Below are 21,428 nucleotides of genomic sequence, written 5' to 3'. Positions count from 1 at the left end.
CTGTTCTGCATTTGCAGGATGGCTTGCGTGCGTCTTCAGATCCTCATTTCCAACTTGGGTTAAACTGTCCCATCCACCAACACCCCTCCTTCACCCACTGTCAGCAGCCAAATTAGCCACAGCAGTTACTGCTTCTCATCCCAGCCGATCACGGAATGGAGCTGTGAGAGGACACAGCCTTCCTTAATCATTTACACAGCAACAGGTGATTTCTATGAAACGTCCATCTCTCCTCCCCTCCAGGGACTGACGCAAAACAATGTATCACCAGCTACCAGGTTTCATCCATCGTTTCCTCCTAAACAGAAAAGCTTTAAAACCTGCGTTAACAGGGCCTCTCAGGAAATAGTCCACCATCTTCTCAGTCTTGTCAGCTTACCAAACCTTTTTCCTCGACCCAACAACCTGTCCTTCACTCACTGGGTCTTTTTCAAGCAGCAAGTGAATGGAGTTAGGTGCAGTATGGCCAAAGAGAAAATATTTGATTAACTTAGCCTGCAAATTCAGTTATAAAGTTTAAAAAAAGGCATCAAAGTCACAGAGACAAATACTCCCCCGCCCCAGAAAAAGAAGGGAAATCACAGATTTGATCAAGAAATAATATGCCAGGATATGTACTGAGAGCCAAAACAGATTCATCTCAATGATCCTCCAATTGCAGCACAATGTAGTGACTAATTTTCCTAAATCAGTTAAAAAAATTAATCTCTGGATTTAATTAGTTTAACTAATGTACTCAGGGCTAAATAGGCAAAGTAGAGGTATCAAAAGAAGTATAATAGCTATTTGTTGAGTTAATTAAATGAATGAAAACAATAAAAATGATAGAGACTATCCTTAGGAATTTAAGATATAGCTGGAAGGCAAAATTGATATAAAACAAAGTTAATTATTACTTTTTTATTACTTTTTATTAGCATTTTTGTCAAGTTAGGGCGAGGATATGATTTCTTCATTTATACATTTTCATTCAAAAAGTATGAAAAAATATTTGTGATGTAACGTATAATCTTGAATATCTAGAAGAGTCTTCCTCCTTTACTGGATAACAGAAGCAAATAAATTAGGTGATCTTCTTTGTCCCAATTATTTCCCCTCCAAAGTAGTCAGAAATAATTCTCAGCCTAAAAGGTATTTACAATCCCTCATAAATTGAGTATGAACACAAGTATGAAAAGAGTACAAATTTTAAAATCTCAATGCAAAATTTTAATACATTGTTTTTTGCTTTTTGTTTTTTGTTTTTTGTTTGTTTTTTTTTTTGGTTTTTTGAGACAGGGTCTCACTATGTCGTTGAGACTGACCTGGAACTCACTATGTAGCCCAGGCTGTTCTCGAACTCACAGCAATCCTCCTGCCTCAGCCTCCCCAGTGCTGGGATTACAGGTGTGAGCCACCACGCCCGGCTTAATACATTTGTCTTTAACCATTAACTTTTTTTTAATGCTAACCACAGGCTGGACTATGGACTTCTTAAAGCCAGGTATCAGCTACAGATGAGTTTTCTGGTCAAGAATTCACTGAAGTTCTCAAATTCTGAGCATAAGGCAACAAACAGCTGGCAATTGATTTTAGAAACAAAATGTAAGCATGAAATTACAAAACTGTTTTAACAGGTCAGTCAGAGTAGGTGGACAATTCACCTAGAATGCAGCAGAGTAAAGATTTATCTGTTTTAATGTATCTCCATATAGTCCACCAGTTTGATAAAAGCTGGGGAGGATTAGAACAGTTTAAAAGGTTTTATTTCTCTTTTTTTTGTTTCTTATTTTTTGAGACAGGATCTCACTATGTAGTTCAGACTGCACTGGAACTCACTGTGTAGCCCAGGCTGGTCTCCAACTCTCAGCGATCCTCCTGCCTCAGCCTCCTGAGTGCTGGGATTACAAGCGTGCGCCACCACGTCCGGCATTAGGTTTTATTTCTTAAAGTGTACAGAAATACACTTAAAGGTTAATTCACATCTCAATGTCAGTACTTTAGCAAAAGACATTACTTTCTTCTTAACCCATTTATGCCTAACGTTCCATTCTTGGAATAGCACAAATAATGGAACATAATAAAATTTTTTCTCTTCAAATTTTTCTTTAAATTTGTCTAGGTGTGAATTTCACGCAAAAAGTCAAAAACTTGCGACCTTGGTGTAAATGGGTTAATCACAAGTCAAATTGGCCTCACTGATAACTGCATAATTTGACATGTCTAGCAAGGGGAATTTACAGCCTGAGTGAAATGCTGTAATGAAATGCACATAACCAAAGGCCAGTGGGTGAGACTGGGCAAGAAAAGCTACCTCCTCTTTCTGCACGAACTCTTCAACTTAGAAGCACCCCACCTGAAGCCATCCTAAACTACATTTCTGAATCTGGAATGGTGATGCACGATACATTCTAGATATTATTAGGTCTTGCCTTTAGCAGATCTGTTCAATAGCTAGCTTTATTTACATTTAACTTCCCGATATCCTGAAGAGTTAAGAAAACTATTTCAAAGATAAATTTAAAATAATTTTTAAGAAATCAGGAAACTTGATTTAGAACATAGCTTTGACTTAAAAAACTATTATATTGAATTTTAGTATGTCCCACTCATATTTTTGCACAGATTTTCAATATATAATTAAGTCACTGCTTAAATAATGTTTATTTTCAAAAGATCTGTGAAAGGGGTCAGGGAGTTAGCCCAGTGGTTTCGCTGCCTACTTCACAGGTTCAAGGACCAGAGTTCGATCCCTGGCACACAAAAAAAAAGTTACTTTTTAAAGTACAATATCTATCCCAGTAATGAATGTAACTGTACTATATACCTAGAATGTACCAATAAACTCAATAAAAAAATAAAGTACAATGTTTATAATTTTGAAAGGTGACATACAAACCAACATGAATCCAGTGACACTGAAGTTATCACATTATTCCCCACAAGAGTTTAGCACAAAAAAAGAAATGTGATATTTTGAATTCAGTTTGTCTTTATCTCTATTACCAGCCAAATATTCTTTCAAAACTAATGCTTTGCTTCTTGTAAAGACATTTAACTATTATTACTGCATAGTTGTTATATGAATGATTACTTATGAATAATTATTTACTACCTTTCTAGAAAAATGTTAGGATAAGAATCATTATTACATCACTAATGCAAAATACTTTTTTTGTGATATTTGGGATTGAACCTAGGACTGCTGAGCTATAGCCAACACATTTTTTTTTTGGTGGGGGCGGGGCTGGGGATTCAACTTGGGCCCTTGAGCTTGCAAGTCAGGCACCAGAACCACCGAGCTAAATCCCCAACCCTTTTTTAAAACAATTTAACAGGGTCTTGTTAAGTTGCCCTGACTGGTCAGAACTTGCCTCAGTCTCCTGAGTAGCTGGAATTGCAGGTATATGCCACCACTGCTGGCCCACAAAATATTTTTAATATATTTCTTATACATTTTTTAAATAGCTCACAATATTGAGTTATTTTCTGAGTAAAAAAAAAAAATCACTCCCCACATTCATGATCTGTGCAGCTCATTACTGTGTCAGATATTAAAACCTTAATATAAGGATTAGTCCTCATCACCTTTGAGAATTTCTAAAGAATGGGTCAACTGAACCATACTTGAATTTACATTATTGAATTATTTTGCCTAAATGCTTAACCAAGGTAACACCTCTCTAAGAAATAGTCTAACTTGATGTCTTTATGTAACTGATACTATTTTTTTCCAACCTGTAGCAAAACCAATGTCCTAAGAACATTTACAAACAATATGTTTAATGTTAGCAAGGTTGCCGAAGCACTGATGACTATTCTGTCAATACTATTGTGGCAAAGGTTAACGTCAGAAAATTCAACCTGACACAGTGAAAAAATTCATCACAATGCAACGAATAATTTTGCACTTCTGAGATTAAAATATGTAAGTTAATACCTGTTTACATCCCTTGCAAAATGTCAATATACTAAAATTAATGTAGCACATAAGGTAATCAATGGTAGATGACAATACCCTTTAGCTAAAACACAGCTGGTCACACACTGTTCTTTTCAGACAATCATAAACATGAGAATCAACATTTGTAGCATCAATAATTGATTAGTAAATGCCACCCACGTAGGTGCAACTTATAACCAATAACCAAAGTGATTCAAACCATTATAAATGAACAATCTCTAGTCATATCAGAAGTTGTAATCCTCCATCCACCACTAGAACGTGTCCTGTAACATATGGAGATTCTAAAAGAAACACAATCGCATGTGCCACTTCAATAGTTTCTCCAAACCTCCCAAGAGGGATGCTTTTCTTTAAATGTTCTTCTTTCAAGTGTTTTGTCATATCTGTACGGACAAATCCTAAAAGAGAAATGTTTATTTAGTGGAAAAGAGTACACACAAAGACATCTGCTCAATTTAAAAAACAATTGAATTTACAACTGAAAACGAGATTAATAAACCTTGTTTATAAAATACAGAGTTCTGCTGCCAATTAACTGTCTACAAATTTACTTAGTTTACTCAATGAACACTTACTAAACACTAAAATATCTTACCCCCAGTATTTGGCCCAACTCCTAGCAAAAATGTAAGGCCAATGCTGCATCATGTAGTGGGTGGATATAAACATGAATGAAACAAAATTCTATTCCTTGGGGAACATGTAATTGATGGAGGAAACAATCACTTGCACAGCCAATTAGATGTAAAAAGTCAGGTGAAAGAGGTATAAATCAAATCCCCCAAAATGAGTTTTACTTGGGTAGGGGGAGAAGAGTAAGAAGCAGCGTCAATGAGAGAAGAGATTCCAAAGGTGGTCTCACAAACTGATTTGGCAATGCTGACAAAAACTATACATTTCCATTTGCTACAGATAACGGTGATTAGAAAGCTCAGTGTTTCCAATATCTGCATAAAGAAACAGTATTTTATGGTCATATCCTATTCTGGTGCAAATATATAGCAAAAATTCAAAGTTCAACTTGGTATTGGTACATGTAGGCAATAACAGTTTTAGAGAACATGTTTCAAAGTTCTACAGTATAAAGTACTACACAGTCTATTAAGCAACTAATTCTAAATTATACATATATACAAGAAAAATTATAGATATATGAGACAATCTTTCTGAGACATACATATAAATATATATTACTAATAAAATGCTTAACCCACAGCCAATATTTTGTGTATTACTGAATCATTTGGGTTTTTAAAAAGAAATTGTAATATTAATCTTTGTAAAAGCAACAGTTTGAAAAGCATTGTTAAAGTTCAAGAACATAAAAAATAGATGGACTGTATCCCTAAAAAGTACCAATAAACTCAATTAAAGCTGAAAAAAACAATAGATGGACTAAAAATCAGGTGTGTCACATGAGAGTTCAATGTACAAACTCAAAAATAAGGTTTTAAAATTGGCTTCTGTTAAAATTAAAACATTCATCATAATTCAAACTATAAATCAACCTAAGTATACTCTCATGTAAAGTACCACTAAAAAGTACCATTTAAAGTAGCATGATAAATGTGAACCAGTTACTAGATTAAGAATTAATTAGTATCCGACACAGGGGTGCATGCCCACAGTCCCATCATGTCTGATGTTGTTCTGGACAACTTAAGACTTTCTCTCAAACAAATGTAAAGAAAAAGAATTGAAGCAGTGGGTTAACTTCATTAACTTAACTTTAGATTTTCACTCGTAAATATCTAAATATTTTCTTAAGTCTTGTAAGAAGGAATCAGATTCTTCTATCATGAAGCTTATGCCAGCAAGATTGCTAGGAGAAAAATTGTAAATAAGCTGAAGGTCTTCCAAAAAGGAACTGGTTAAATAAGGTCTTGATGCTTCCACACAGTAGAATGATATGCAAGTTTTAACAATGATGCCACAGAAGCAAATGAAAAAAATAACATTTGTATATTTAAAATATTATAAATGTTCAGTTATATCACTATTAAAACAAAAACTAATATATAATAACTAAAATACACCAAAATATTAACAGTGATTATCATTAGGTACTGAAATAACAAGTGATTATTTTCTTTGAACAACTGTCCACAACAGATTTATAGTATTTTTGTACTGAGGCAAAAAGTTACTGAAAAGTATACAAGTTCTAATTTCAGACAGTCTTTAATGAGGGCCGGAAACAACACAACTAATTTTGAATTATTTCTGTGTTATATTGTGAGATTATATTGTGAAATCCAACCTCCTCTGCCATAAAATCTTACATTTATTTGAAAAGCCAGCAACATTTCCTTTGTTTCCTTTCATCTCTAAGAACAATGAAAGCAGGCAAGAATAAAAGGAGAAGCAGCTGGCATAGATAATGATAACCAGCCTCTGGAGGATTTCAAGTGAACTGTAAATGAAACTTACAGTAAAGAATTGTAATAACCGACAGACAATCCAATCATCTTAGGAACACTATCATGGGGGCTGATACAGTTATCTTTCTTTGGACATGTTTATTTTCAAAATTGCCTCAGAGAATATCCTAGGAAGAAAATTCACCTGACATCTATTACAAAAATTAAAAGAAAATTATGAATGTAACATTAAAAAAAATCGTGTTATCCTCTCAAAGAGTTCATGACACAATTATACATTATCCTAAGGTCTTTTTGAATTCTAGCAAAACTGACATAAACTATTGCCGACTAACTCCACAAACTTTCCTCAAGAAAAATCAATGATTCATTTTTTTGTTTTTGCAGAATGGGGGACTGAACCCAGGGCCTTCGCACCGAACTACATCCCCAGACCTTTTTAATTTTTGACCTTTTTCTTTTTTAAGACAAGGTCTGTGAAGTTGTCCAGGCTGGCTTCAAACTTGCTTTTCTATGGCCTCAGTCTCTGGATTAGCTGGGATTACAAGAATGTACCACTATTCCTGGCCAATAATGCAGTTTTGTTTTGTTTTTGAGATAGGGTCTCACTATATAGCCATGGCTGGCCTCAAATTCAAAATACTCCTGCCTCAATCTCCCCAGTGCTGGTAATTACAGACATATACTACCATTCCCAGTTTAAGTATTCATTCTAATCTATAAAAAATAAAACTAAGCAGGGTGTGGTGGAACATCAATAATGCCAGCATTGGGAGGCTGGGGCAGGAGGATCTCGAATTCAAGGCCAGCCTAGATTGCATAGTGAGTTCCAGACCAGCCTGGACTACGTAACAGATTTGGTTACTTGTACACACACACACACACACACACACACACACACGAAACTGTAGCAGAAATGGTTTGCAATAAAGACCCATGTGAGTATGGACTAGAAATTCCAGGCTCAACTTCTATCTGGCTCTGGTGGCAGTATTTTATAGTAAAAGGACAACAGGGCTATGATCTGAGGAAAGCTATTTACAACTATATACCTGTTCTGTATCATAACATGAATGGAGTACATTTAAAATGATACATTTTTGAGGTTTATCTCTACAAACCTTTGATTTAAAGATGAAAAGTATGCCTAAGTAGAACTCATGATTTCCTAGTATTAGTTGATGTTTAGAAAAGGGAGCTCTCCTCAGAACTGGCTCATTCCTTCTTGCTCTCGGCGGGGGGTACTGGGGATTGAACTCAGGTCCTTGTGCTTGCAAGGCAGGCGGTGGAACCACCAAGCTAAACCCTCAGCCCCAAACCTATGAATTTACCTTTTTTTTTTTGGCAGTACCAGGGATTGAACATAGGACCTTTCGCTTTTGAGGAAAATTTTAAATTCTTTTTTTTTTTTGGTACCGGGGATTGAACTCGGGTCCTTGCGCTTGCAAGGCAGGCCACCGAACCACTGAGCTAAATCCTCGGCCCCTCCTCAGAGGTGGCTCGGGGAATCACAGATATAGTCTGTGTCTGTGTTAGGCGAGATTGGAAAGAGAGAGCAGTGCCCTCTGAGTCCAGCATGGTTACAAGAAGTCCAGAACTAGGACTATGATGTCCAGCCACCCACTCCACAGGAAGGTTCTTCTGCCACTGCTCAAGCATAGAAGATAAGGATCTTATTTCATTAGCGGAAGCTTAGTACAGCCTCTCCCAGATCTACGAACGGACACCTGGAAAGGCAAACCTCACATCACAGACAGCTCTGAACCATCAAAGAACTACATAATAAAAGTCTAAAAGCAGTATAGGTGTGAAGCGAAGTTGAAAGGAAGGGATGAATTCACCAAAACATACTGGTTTTTTCCTCTTACATTATGTTCAATACGGTGGACAAGAACACGTTCAAAGAGGCTTTCTCACCAGGCATAGTGGCACACACCTATAATCATAGCACTCAGAGTGAGGCAGGAGGATCAACAGGAGTTCGAGGCCAATCTAGGCTACATAGTGAGTTCAAGGCCAGCCTGAACTACACTGTGATACCCTCTCAAAAATACAAAAAACAAAATAAGATCCTTTCTCTTACCATACCTAAAGTTTTTTGTAGATTTAGCACAATTTTAGGTTTACAGGAATATTAAACAGAAAGAACATAAAGTCCCTATTGACCCCCTTACCACAATTCCCTCCCCCTATCTTTTCCCTATTCTTTTACTTCAGTGTGGTACATTTATTACAATGGCTGAACCAATATTGATACAGTATTAAGGAAAATCTAGAGTTTACATTAGGGTTCTTTGATAGCTAACTGATTGTATCAACTTAAGTAAGAAATGCCCAACTAAATTGGTTCAGCACAGTTGTGGGTGTGGAAGACCCACCCTTGGGAGGACTGGTGCCAAAATGGTATAAAAGGGAAATGAAAAAGGAAAGTTGGCTTCTGTTTCTTCACAGGAGCTCAAGTCCTCCCTCCCCTTCACCTAAGGCACTGTCTCCTGGCTTCCAGGGCAGAAGCTCCAGCCTTCTTTTGTTTTTTGTTTTTTGTTGTTGTTGTTGTTTGTTTTTTTGGTTTTTTTGGTACCAGGGATCAAACTCAGGACCTTGCACTTGCGAGGTAGGCGGCGGAACCACTGAGCTAAATCCCCAGCCCTGCTCTCTTGATACAGACTCACACAGGACACGACAGTGAGATCCAGACCGTCAGCTGAATCCTTTGGTCTCCAGTGTGCAGACAGATCCTCGGCACTCTTCAACACCTGACTTGGCAAATGGCCATTGGAAGCCAATGTTGTAAATTCTCATATATTTGTGTATCTTGCATAAAATGTTTCTAGTAAGCACTGACAGACACAGACTCCCTCTAGTTTGTACAGTTCTCTGGATTTTAAGAAATTCATATAATGTTATACTAATTATAGTTATAAATAGTTTTACTGTCCTAATCAGCTGCAGCTTTAAAAATGCATGCATATCATCAGAAACTTTAAAAATGGGAAACCAGTCTCAAATGATAAATTACTTTGAGATCTACCAAATGTCAGTGACATTTAGTGCTCACCTTATGAATGACATGACCCTCATTTACAAATATATTCCCAACCCAAGGCACTAAACATAAACAGTCTTTCGGTTAGTCATTAAATATCGCACACACCTATCTTTGTGTTTGTATTACTTTACAATCTGTGCTTTCTTTCCCTGACCCAAAAAAACTCTTTCTCATGTTACTCTTTTACTTGGACAGTTCTGGGAATTTTTCTCTACTCTTCCTTTCATTAGTATGTACTTACAATGACTTTAGAGCTGGACTATAAAAATTAGAAACTACCAGTAGATGCCACTGTCCAACAAATGATATTACAACATTACTTTATTGGACAGGGGTTTCTAATTGTTACTATCACTCCTTAAATCAATAAATAGGTAACTGAAATGGCATGCACACAACCAACCTAGAACAAGGACATTTCTATTTTAGTGCCACATAGGTAATAACACACCCGGGACTATTTTCTTTTCAGTGTTGGGGACTGAATTTAGAGCCTTGTACATGCTAGGCCACTGTAGCACTGAGCCACACTCTCCCCTACATTTTTTTTTAACATGAACTCCTTAGGAACAGGTATATTCTTGCTCTTACAGACAAGTGGATGGCTCTTGTCCAGTGGGAATTTATATTTGATAAACTCTGAAGGAAATGCTTCATTTATCCATTTCTGACTAGCTGTGTTATAAATAAACAGCAACATCTCATTTCCATATTACTATAAGTCACTATTTTTTCAAAATAGGTAAACTTTAGTTTTCAACATTTTATATACAACAGACTGTATACTTAAATAGGACATCAAGTACGTAGCCTATCACTGATACAGGCTGCATGTGCCTAATCTGAAATACTTAGGGCCCAAACCGTTTCATATTCAGGTTTTGCCAGACTTTGGAATATGTGCAGATAATAAGATATCATGGAGATAGATCCCAAGTCTAAACATGAAATTCATTTATGTTTCATATATGCCTTATAAATACAGCTTGAAAAGTAGTATTTCTTTTTTAGAGGGATATGCAATTGCTATTTTTATTTTTCAAATTATTTTTATTAGTACATGCTTGTTGTGCATGAAGTTTACATTCCTCTTGGGACGTAGGTACATGTACATAACACAGCTTGTATCTTTTATTACAAAATTCCCTTGCCCTTCCCATCTACCTCCCTCCCTCCATCTCTAAATCCACCTTTCCCCACTTTAAATCATTGTTATTATTATCTTGTTATGACCTATGTTTACATTCACTGCAATTATTAGACTCCTGTACACGGCATATCTTAACTTTTCTTACTCCCCTTCACCTCCCCTTCTCTCCCCCTCAAGGAATTTTTTCCAATATTTTTGGTTTTAATTACAAACCATCACATAAAATATGATATAAATTTTCCCTTATGGTGTCAGAATATTACAGGTTTTCAGACTAAGACGCTTACCCTGTAGTATCAGGTGCGATGTGGCATTATTTAATGTATCTACCAATTCAGATGTCCATTCTTATAGAAGTTTATAGGACCTAGAAAGAACTAAACTAACCCTAGACACTATACGGAAGAAAAAATAAGGTTCTTAGCAAAAAAGAAAATCCAAGATTTTAATTGGAACAAATCTGAATATCTAGGCAGTAAGTTTGTAGAGTGAAGCAGTGTAAGAAATCAACACCATACAAGATAGCAAGTAAAAACACTATCAGCTTTCCCATTGCTGGGACCTAATATCTCATACCCATAAGTTAAAGAAAGAGGAGTTTATTCTCACCAAGTCATAAACGTAAAAACTCTTCAATTTAAAATTCAGAAGTACCAAAACACGTAAGGTATTTTACAGAAATAAATTCAATGCCTATTTGGCAAAACTGTAAATGCACATACAGGTACAGTGGCACACACCTATAATCCCAAATACTCAGGAGGCTGAGGCAAGTGGATCACAAGTTCAAGGCCAGTCTGGGCAGGACCCTGTCTCAAAATTTAAAAGACAAAGGGTGGGGCAGGGGATGCAGCTCAGTGTGATGGTTTAGATTTAACATGTTCCCCACTGTCTCTGGAAAGTGACTGGACCAAGCAAGTGGTCCCCGATGAGTAGTACATCAGCGGATTAAACCAGTGATGCGTTCAGGACTGAGGTGCAGTGAGGAGATGGGGCCTGGTTGGAGGCGAGTCACCGGCCTGACTGGGAAGGTGTGTACTTGTCCTCCATTCCTCCCTTCTCTCTGCTCCTGCCAGTCGTGGGTTGAGCAGTTTTCCTCCTCCATGCCCTTCCATCCGCTGCCTCTTCCTTGGAGCCAGGCAGGCATGGACTGAAATCCTCCAAAAAGATGAGCCAAGGAAACCTTGCCTCATTTAAGCTGTGGGTGTCATGTGGGTGTCATGCATTTTGTGTCAGCAACAGGAAAGCTCACGTATCTACTACTACATTCAAGTGTTCCTTGTGTTCAATCCCTAGTACTGAAAAAAAAAGTGCATATTCCCTTTGAACCTCAGTTCCATCCCAGAATTACACTCATACACTTGCAAATGTGCAAAATTTATTATGCACAAGTACTGTCACAGTATTGGTAGCTGTAACAGAAAGGAATGAGAAACAATCTACTTGCTATAAAGAGGCAATAGATTAAATAAGGAACATCCTAAAACAAATATTATGAGGGTTTATCTAATTTAAAACAAATTATTGTCTTAGTTAAGCCATTAAAAGTGATGCAGCAATCACAAAATATCTAATATTTTCTTTTCCCACTTACATGAAATGTACAGAATAGGCAAATTTATAGAGATAAAGTAGTTTAGCATTGCCAAAAGCTGGAAAGATCAGAGAAATGGGGAGTGAATATTAACTGGTAAGGGGTACCTCTGGGATTATGAAAATGTTCTAAAATTAATGGTGGTAATGCTGAACAATTCTGTGACTATATTAACCCACATACATTTTTCATGAGAGAAGTACATGGTGTATGTGAATTATATTTCCATAATGCTGCTATTTTAAAAAGTTAAGTAGTTCTACTTGGAGTAATATGGGTTCATCACCAAGATATATTGCTATATGAATAAAAGGTACAGAACATTGTACATATCATTCATGTTTTCATACACACACACACACACACACACACACACCTACCTTATGGCTGGTTAATGTAAGCAAAGAATAAAATTAATCACACTGTACAAAACATACCCACGTAGAAAGCAATGCCAAGATAATGACACTGCATCTTTGGATATTTTTCTTTCTTCTTCTAAAAGTGAGTGCATTTCTTGAAGGCACAGTAAGCCTGTGCTTTTTTTTTTTTTGGTACCAGGCATCAAACTCAGGACCCTGTGCTTATGAGGCAGGCAGCGGAACCACTGAGCTAAATCCCCAGCGAGTACATTCAAACTGTAGCCATTCATCACATTTATCAAATGTTCATGGAGTTAAAATGTTGGAATTTAGTTAGTCTCTGTACCTAAACAATGAATTGGGACAAAACATCATAGAGCATAAAGGGTTAACAGAATGTTTCAATAAATCCCTGATACCTGCTGGCTTTAACATCAGTGCCAAAGAGAGCTGGGTATTTAGCTCAGTGGCACCGTGCCTCCCTTGTAAGAGTATGGTATGGGGGAAAAAATTGGTGCCAAAGAAAACACTAAGAGTCCAATGTAGAGCCATCAAAATGACCTGAAAGGGAAAAGTAGCTAAGGTCTACTACAGACCACCCTTTCTTGCAAACAACCAAGGAATCAAAATCAACTGTCTTTTCTTTACATATCACAGGTGGTAATTCCTGAACCCCTACTACAGTAAGACAGAGATTGCATAGCTAACTGATAGAGATACACAAAAACATTATTTCGTTCAAAAGTCAAGTAAATACCTAGGAGATTTCTAGCTAATGAGTGATAATGTAGAATTGAGTGTTAGCACCTTTTTATTACTCTCTTCAACAGTCCAAGTAATTTTATCAACTAGTAATTTGGCAAAACACTATAAAGGTAAAAGTTAGAAAATTGAAAAGCTCCAGTTTAGATAGACCACAGGAGCAAAAGGGATAAAAATACCTAAATGTGGTAATGACTATAAAGGAAATTTCAGAGGGCATTATTTGGAAGCTTTCCATAACCTGGCTGTGTAACCTTAGGTAAATCACTCAGAATCCTATGTCTCAGTTTTCTAAACTATGAAAATGACTGGAATGAATGCTAAGATCCTCTTTAGTTTCAGTTACCATAATTAGTGCAAGATTTACCATTTTTTAACAGTGTACAAGGAATTTTTTTCTAGTCACCAGTTCATTACTAGATTCTTTTCACACCATTCCATCTATATGTCAATTAGAATACCAAATAATGGGCAAATTAACAGCTTCTTTATAAAACAAAAATTATAATCAATAAATTTATTTTAATAAAAAAATTTAACTGACCTGGTGCAACTACATTCACTCTGATTTTCTTTTTTGCTACCTCTTTAGCTAGTGCACGAGAAAATCCAATTAATCCTCCTTTACTGGCACTGTATGCAGACTGGCCAGAATTGCCTTTTAAGCCAATTATACTGCCTAGAAGGGGAAAAAAGAACATAAATAAATTCAAACCAAGTAATGGTTACTTCAAAATTCCAGTAATTCATAGTAAACAAAACGCACAGCCCATTTCCCCCTACTCTATGCTAAAATTAGCAATTATAACCAATATCACTTGAGTAGTAAGACTAAAAAGACCACATTTATAGCAGACACAGAAAACAGGATAGGAAAGACACTGATATAAAACTATGAGCACCGGGCAGCAGGCTTTCAAATTGATCTCTGAAGTGAAAGGGCTCCACTCCAAGCCCTGAGTAAATCAGATATAATGAAAATTCCATAGCATATAAAGGAATTCAGCAGAAGTTAAAGCCAGAAAAAGTCAGATAAAGACTGAGTAAGATTATGATTCTATAGCTGAATACATAAGGAAATACTTCAGCCAAAAAAAAGTAATTCATCTGAAGATAAATCTCACTAAATTTCAACTATTATTAATCTAAATTAGTGGAACTTTTAACAATAAACTTTTTGTAAAAGTATAATTTTGCTATGTTTAGTGATGTAACTTCTACTGCCTACTAAAGATGCTTAAATGACCTCATTTAATGACTATGTAAGAATATGCTCTAATTCAAATGTCAACTGTATTCAAATACATGCTAGGAAATAAAGTGGAAAAGTAATTTCTTGCACCACTGACTTGTACTTAGGATACAAAAACTAAACAAGAACCTCATGAAATTTTTAATTTTACTTTCAAAAAAGAAAACATTTCACTTTTCCTATTATAATCAACAACTCCAATACTAAAACAGTTACCCACATTACACAGTTATGTATCATTACTGACAGGGATATATACTAACACACAAATTATTAGGTGATTTTACAATTGCCAAAATATAAAGCCTACTACTGAGACTATAAACCTGATCAGAATATTACTGTATTGAATACTACAGGCAACTATAAAGCAGTAAGTATTTGTGCATCTAAAGATAGAAAAGATACAGTGAAACTACTAGGAATAGAATTTTTCACCTCCATTTTAATTTATAATCATACATGTGGTCCTTCATTGACTGAAACATTATGTGGCACATAACTTTATACTGTTTGTATGCCAGTTAATGACAAAGGAAGAGAACTGTAAAGCACACAAAGAAAAGACATCAGACCAAGAAAATACAGATGGACAGAGAAAGGAATATATGGGAGAAAAAGAAATACACAAAGACAAAAAAATAAATAAAAGAAAGAGGGAAGGCTGCGGATTCAGTTCATTGGTTCCGTCGCCTGCCTCACAAGCACAAGAGCCTGAGTTCAATTCCCAGTACCAAAATTAAATTAAATAAATAAAGGAAGGAAAGGAGGGAGGAAAAAAGGGAGACAGACAGAGAGATAGAGAGACATACAGAATAACAGGCATGGAAAAAAGGTCAAAGAGAAAACTTGAATAGCTTTGGTTCCTGCCACATGCTACCATCCAGCTGGTCAAAAAGTGATAACTTCAGAAATACAGTAGCTCTTCCTGTAGTAAGAGTCTCTTAATTCATTCTAAAAGTATTACCTTGAAAAAAAGGAAAAAGAAAAAAGAAGAAAAAATAAAAGTATTACCTTTTGTAATAAAAAAGGTTTTGTGTACATCTGGGGGACTTCAGCTTTTGAAATTTACCTACAAGGGGTTATGTTAGATTTAAACAAATGTCCTCCATTGCCACATGATAGATGCAGGTCTCTGTGCTTATAAGAACCCAACGTCATCCTGGAACTGCATCGGAAGACAAAGGTCTACTCATTCACTAACCCTGGAGAAGAGAACAGCCCTTACAGAGCAGGACTGACTTGATGCAGCAGCATCCCCCTTTTGTGGCCTTTTACGGTATTACCACTTAAAGAAGCAAAAAGCAGATGTTGTGCTACTATTTTCAAATTACAAAACAAATAAAATTTCAAGTCATTTTGCACTTTAAGTTCTACAGGCAAATACTTCATAGTTTATTGTCCCTGTGGTTCAGATGAACTGAAGACTACAGGTTACTTACATCTATTCTAAAAACACTGAAAATTTTAACTTCCTTTAAACTTCTGCACTAGATTTATCAGTGACCTACGCAACTACTATGATTATTTGGCCCCTTAAGAAGTCCAATTTCTGTTGAAAAATCAAAACTGCTAACAAAAATGGACCACATTCAAGTGTAGCAATTATCTACTGGATCTGAGCAGTGATGGCCTCCACCATCCCCTATGGCCTCTGGTCACTGAACCTAGATGTTGTCATTTATCACAGGGCTTCGGTGCTATCATTTTTTCTAATGGTTGGTAATGGCACTCATTTAACACCTGCCTGACCCCTACAGGGATGTGAATTAGTGATTCCTCTTTTACTCACTGATCAGGTAACTAAAACCTTTTTCCACAGATAATACAAAGTTAAATTTCACAAGTTACAAATTAGTGGATTAAATAATAGTAGTAAAAACTTACCAACATTAACGATAGACCCTCCCTGTTGTTGAATCATCGTCCTCATGGCAGCTTTACACGTCAGCATGGAACCCAAGAGGTTGGTATGAAGCAGAGATAGCATATCTTCACTTTTTGTTCTTATTAAAAGACTATCCCTACAAAAAGAAACAGCATGTAAATTAATGAGATAAAACAAGCAAAAACAAAAGGTCAAAACATAAGATTTACGTAACACTTTGTTACTTTTTTTTTTTTTTTGTACCAGGGATCAAACTTGGGTCCCTACAACTGCCAGGCAATTGGGTCCCTACAAGCGCCAGAACCACTGAGCTAAATCCCCAGCCCTTTATGTAACATTTTGAATGAAAGCAAAGTATGAGAGGTACTAGAATACCTGGAGAGTTTTATTTTGAACTTGGCTTGAAAGCCACTAAAATAACAACTGATGGGCCAGAAAGGACACACTTCAATGGCAATTCCTACTTCTGTCAGCTACAGTAGCAAATATTCCTAACTATGATAACTAGTACCTATGGAGCCAAAATATTTTGAAGGGCTCAAAATATTTTGAGTAACTGCCTACTAAATCTTGTTTAGTAAGACAATTACTATGCTATTCTAAATATTGTCTTCTACATTCATCTTAAAAAAAAAAACAATACCTACCCTATGATTCCATTAGTATCAAGATTCATATACAGGCAAAACATATATGGTAACAGAACTCAAAACAATCGTTATCTACAAGAAAGTATTACTTGAAAACAAACTTAAGCTCATCTTCAGGAGTGCTAGAAACGTTCTATACGTCATTACTGGTGATGTTTACAATGTTAAAATTGACCAAACGGGACACTTATCTCAATAGAAAAGAAAAGAATGCAAGAATTGGTAAATTTTGTATTTGTTGGTTTATAGTACTAGGGATTGAACCCAAGGTCAGGCATACGCTAAGCAAGGGGTCTACCACTGAGTTACATCTCAGTCTTTTTCAAATTCTGAGACACGTTGTAAGCTGCTCACAGTGGCCTCTAACTTTCAATCCTCCTGCTTTCACCTCCCAAGTAGCTGGAATTTCAGACTTGTGCCACCACATGCAGTTCTACAAAGTTTTAAAATGCACACTTTTTCTTCCAACTAGAAATAAAATGTATTAACTTACACTAAGCAAAGACCTATTAAGGAAAACATTTTTTTGGGGGGGTACCGGGGATTGAACTTGGGTCCTTGCGCTTGCAAGGCAGGCCACCGAAACACTGAGCTAAGGAAAACATTTTTTAAAAAAAGACATTAGAAATTTACTTAAATCTGTGACCAACCTGTTAATACCAGCTGCATTTACCAAGAAATTTACTTGACCTAAATGTTTCTCCATCATTTCAAATGTATTTTGAACATCATGTTCTTTAGCAACATCACAGCTAAAAGCCAAATGATTTCCTATGAAACAAAGTTAAATCAGAATTACGTATAAATTATAACTTGAATTTTGAATTTTCTCAATACACATTTGTTAAGCATCTACTATGTAGTATACAGATGTGTGCCAAACCTAGAAATTACAGATAAGAGTCCCACAGACCCTTATATAGACTGTTCTATGGACTAGTCTAATGAAACTTGGCTGGGGTAAGTGGGAAACAAGTAAAGAAGTGTTACAGAAAGTTAATTTTTAAGACTTTGGGGGCCAGGAAGATCATTTGAGCAAGGAGTTCACGGCTAGCCTGGGTAACATTAAGTCCTCAACTCCTTTTAAAATTTAAAAATGAAAAATAAAAACTTCGGCCAGGTATAGTGGCATGAGCCTGTAAGCCAAATGGATAATACTGTGTAAGATTAATGTTTATAGCTTTAACACGAATCCATGCCACCCAATTCAATAGGTTTTATATCCCTTTTTGAACTTTATGTCTAATTCTTTTAGGTTGAACAGTACACTGCAGTGTCGGCGGTCTATCCCCCTGACTGCATGCCTGCTCGGAGCTAGGGCCCACTGCGCTGTCCAACATGGAGAGTATCATACCACAGATCACAAGCTTGGGGAAAGATCCAAGTTCAAACTCAATGAACGGTTTCTACTGAATGCATATTTCTCACATCATCGTAAAGTCAAATTATTAAGTCAGGTACATCTATTCTAAAATGTAGAATATTTTTTAAAAAGCTAAAACGATTATGTTCTGCCTGACTGCCAAATACATTTATACTAACATTACACCCTTAAGCCTTTGGAACAGTACCTCAGCTGGGAAAACACACTTTGTTAATGAAAACTTATCTCTCAGAGAACACAAGATTCAAAGAATGAAATGCCCAAAAGCATCACCTGTCTTCCTCTTAAACTTTCACTTGAAGATTTGTTGGGTTTACCCTTTAAAACTCAGTCAATGGTTTTAATATGGTCCAGGAAACCCAGGCTCCGGGTGACCCAGGAAGGAGGAGGGTATTTTCCGTCCTCTGTCAGAAGGGCAATAAAGATGTCTGCAAGAAATATTCTCTGAAACTCTCAAGCTTATACTTTTAGAGCCCAGTATTTTCCCAAACTACAGAAACAATGAGGCTAAAATGGTACCAACTCAACCAGCCACGTAACTGTAAAAGCAATATCCAGACGATACAACCTCAGGCCTCTATTTTTTTCTGTCTCGACAGTTAAGTGACTTGTATTTTTCTCCATTCTAATAATTAAACAAATACCATCATCTTAATACCTTTCAAACGTCCTATTTCTCTTTACCATCAAGAGAACCTTAAATCTGCAAATCATTATCGATAAGCATAAAAAAGGAAGTTTGAATAAAAGATTTAGCTAATCAAATTTAAATTTATAAAATTCAACATAACCAATTAATGAGTTATAAATATGCTTAACGAATGTAATAAAGCAAGCCAGATATGTCTCTAAACTAGTTGGTACCCAAAAGCGTTTCTCATCCAAACTATTCTGACTTCAAGCAGGGCAGAGCAGCCCCTGCAAAACCGCAGTGTGCCCTTCCTACCTTCAACGCCTACCTTTCCCGCCCAAACTCCTCAGCGCAGTCCTTTCCCGTACTTAAAAAATTAACTAGGGGGTGGCTATCTCCTACCAGATAGCAAAGCTAAATAGCCCCTCACAGTTTGCACCAGTCACAGGGAGGTGGATGATTACCGGGGGATGGGGTGGCTCGAGACTGCGCTGTCTTAAGAAACCAAGTACTGGGCCCTCGGTAGCGGGGCTGGGGGTGTAGAGATTCACCTCACAAGCCACTCTGCCCTCCCGATAGGATGCGAGGTCTGGGGCGGGGTGTCAGGCCCGCTCCGTCTACACGAGGCAACTGCAGGATTCAGGGCTGCAGTCACCACGCTGGACAACTCCCTTTGGTACCTACCGCCGAGCTCACCGGCGGCGGCTTTGGCCCCTTCCAGGTTTCTGGCGACGATGGCCAGTCGGTAGCCTTTCTGGGCCATTAACTGCGCCACTGCCCTGCCAATACCCCGGGAGCCCCCAAAAATAGCACAGACTTTGTTCATCTTAGACCCGCGAGTCGGCCGAGTCAGTGTAAACACAGCTGCGAGTGGCAGTCCCTTCCCAAGTACCCTAAGCTTTTAAACAACCGCGGTTCCAAACACAAAGACCGTAGGATCCCCCTTTTCCAGCCGCCAGACTTAGGAACTCTCAGAGGCCTCAAGGCAAGGACCTCCCTGTGCCAACGTCACCACGCACGAATCTGCGTCATTAGCGCGTCTACGTCAGCACGTACGGGCTCCCCCAAAGCGGCGCCCCTGAGAGAGTCCCTGCAGCGAGCTGGCCTGAGGACTTTTGCTGCATGCTGGAACTTGTAGTCTTTACTCACGCGAGTTCCATTTGGCCTCACTGGGGTAATAAGCACAGATGATCAGTCTTCCCATTTACTCAGACCCAACAGGGCTAGGAAGATAATGGACTTTCGCCAGCAAATCGTACTTGATCATTGTAGTTAGCCCTCAGAGTGTACACTATTGGGCATAGATGTGTCAGAGCTCCAGTGCTTACTTTTTACCTAGGTTTTCTCTTTGGCTAGGCTGCCGACCTGATATCTTGCCTATTGAGGAAATGGCCCCCAACTGTCAGACTTGCACCAAAACCTACCTGTCCCTCCCCGATTAACCTGCCGCATTCCATTCATTTCCAAGGGTGCCCTGACGATGAATTCCATCGTATAGAAGGAGTTCAAGAAATATTTGAATGATTTAAATAATCTTCCAAGATAAATGAAATAAGCTTAAGTTGCTATAGACAAAAATGGATTCCTGCAGTTCTACATACGACATGCTGAGTGCTGTTCGAGTAAGCTTTTTAAAAAAAAATGTGAACATTTGCTTTCATTACAATGAAAAAGGAAACATTTCTCCACATAATATGGTTGCACCAGATGTTTCACAAAAGTATAAACCATGGTCCCTACTTCTAAAATTATACAGTACAACTTGGGATAAGAGGACTAGTGCACATGAAACACTAGAGAGTGAATTCATATTTAGTAAAGTGCAAAATTATATTAACACAAGAACTCAGAGGAAAACCTGGTCAATAAGAGTGAAAGGGTGAGCCATTAATGGGGTGGCACTCACCTGTGATCCCAGTTAGAGAGGCTAAGGCAGAAAGAATCCAGGTTTAAGGCCACTGGACAATTTAGTGAGCAATTTAGTGAGACCCTGTCTAAAAATAAAAGGGGCAGGGTTGATGATGTGCTTAGTCGTAGAGTGCTTGCTGGGGTTGAGGTCATGGAAAATCTGGATATGAGCATTGAATGAAGTCTGGAACAAAGCGAGTGCAAAACGACTATGAGCAAGTTAGATATTTGGTTTTGTGGGTTTTTTTTTTTTTATTCCACATAGACACAAAAGGAATTTGAAATGGCTTTCAAAAATACATGAGCAAATTATTTGGAAAGACAAAAAGAATCACCCCCAACTGCTTCAAGGCCAGAACAATAAAATGAGGTCAGTGGAAAAGTTAATACAAGTAGAGTCATGTAGGCTGTAAGAATCTGTTTAGGGCTGGAAATGTAGTTCAGTAGTAGAGAGCTTCCAATCATGTATGAGGT

General features: G+C 37.3%; 1 protein-coding gene across 1 annotated transcript; it reads right to left on the bottom strand.

Annotated features, from left to right (window-relative positions):
• Positions 1-3,384: 3,384 nt before the first annotated feature.
• Cbr4 (carbonyl reductase 4) lies at positions 3,385-20,059 on the bottom strand. The gene is made up of 5 exons (XM_010629854.1): positions 19,731-20,059; positions 17,682-17,802; positions 16,381-16,517; positions 13,786-13,920; positions 3,385-4,344 (listed from the first exon to the last, which is right to left on the bottom strand). Exons 1-5 carry the CDS (start codon positions 19,870-19,872, stop codon positions 4,166-4,168), a joined length of 714 nt encoding a protein of 237 aa, XP_010628156.1. The 5' UTR covers positions 19,873-20,059; the 3' UTR covers positions 3,385-4,165.
• Between the last annotated feature and the right edge of the window lie 1,369 nt (positions 20,060-21,428).

Source organism: Fukomys damarensis, unplaced genomic scaffold (genome assembly GCF_012274545.1).
Source record: "Fukomys damarensis isolate Sample0158 unplaced genomic scaffold, DMR_v1.0_HiC HiC_scaffold_18, whole genome shotgun sequence".
Lineage (NCBI taxonomy): Eukaryota > Metazoa > Chordata > Mammalia > Rodentia > Bathyergidae > Fukomys > Fukomys damarensis.
Note: the sequence above shows the minus strand (reverse complement) of the source record. Positions and strands in the feature narration are given on the sequence as shown.

Coding starts and splice junctions, on each gene's coding strand:
- Cbr4 (XM_010629854.1), bottom strand. CDS start 19,872: ATGAACAAAGTCTGTGCTATTTTTGGGGGCTCCCGGGGTATTGGCAGG. Junction 17,803..19,730: donor CGCCGCCGGTGAGCTCGGCG/GTAGGTACCAAA, acceptor TTTGTTTCATAG/GAAATCATTTGGCTTTTAGC. Junction 4,345..13,785: donor AGTGAATGTAGTTGCACCAG/GTCAGTTAAATT, acceptor TTTCTCTTTTAG/GATTTGTCCGTACAGATATG.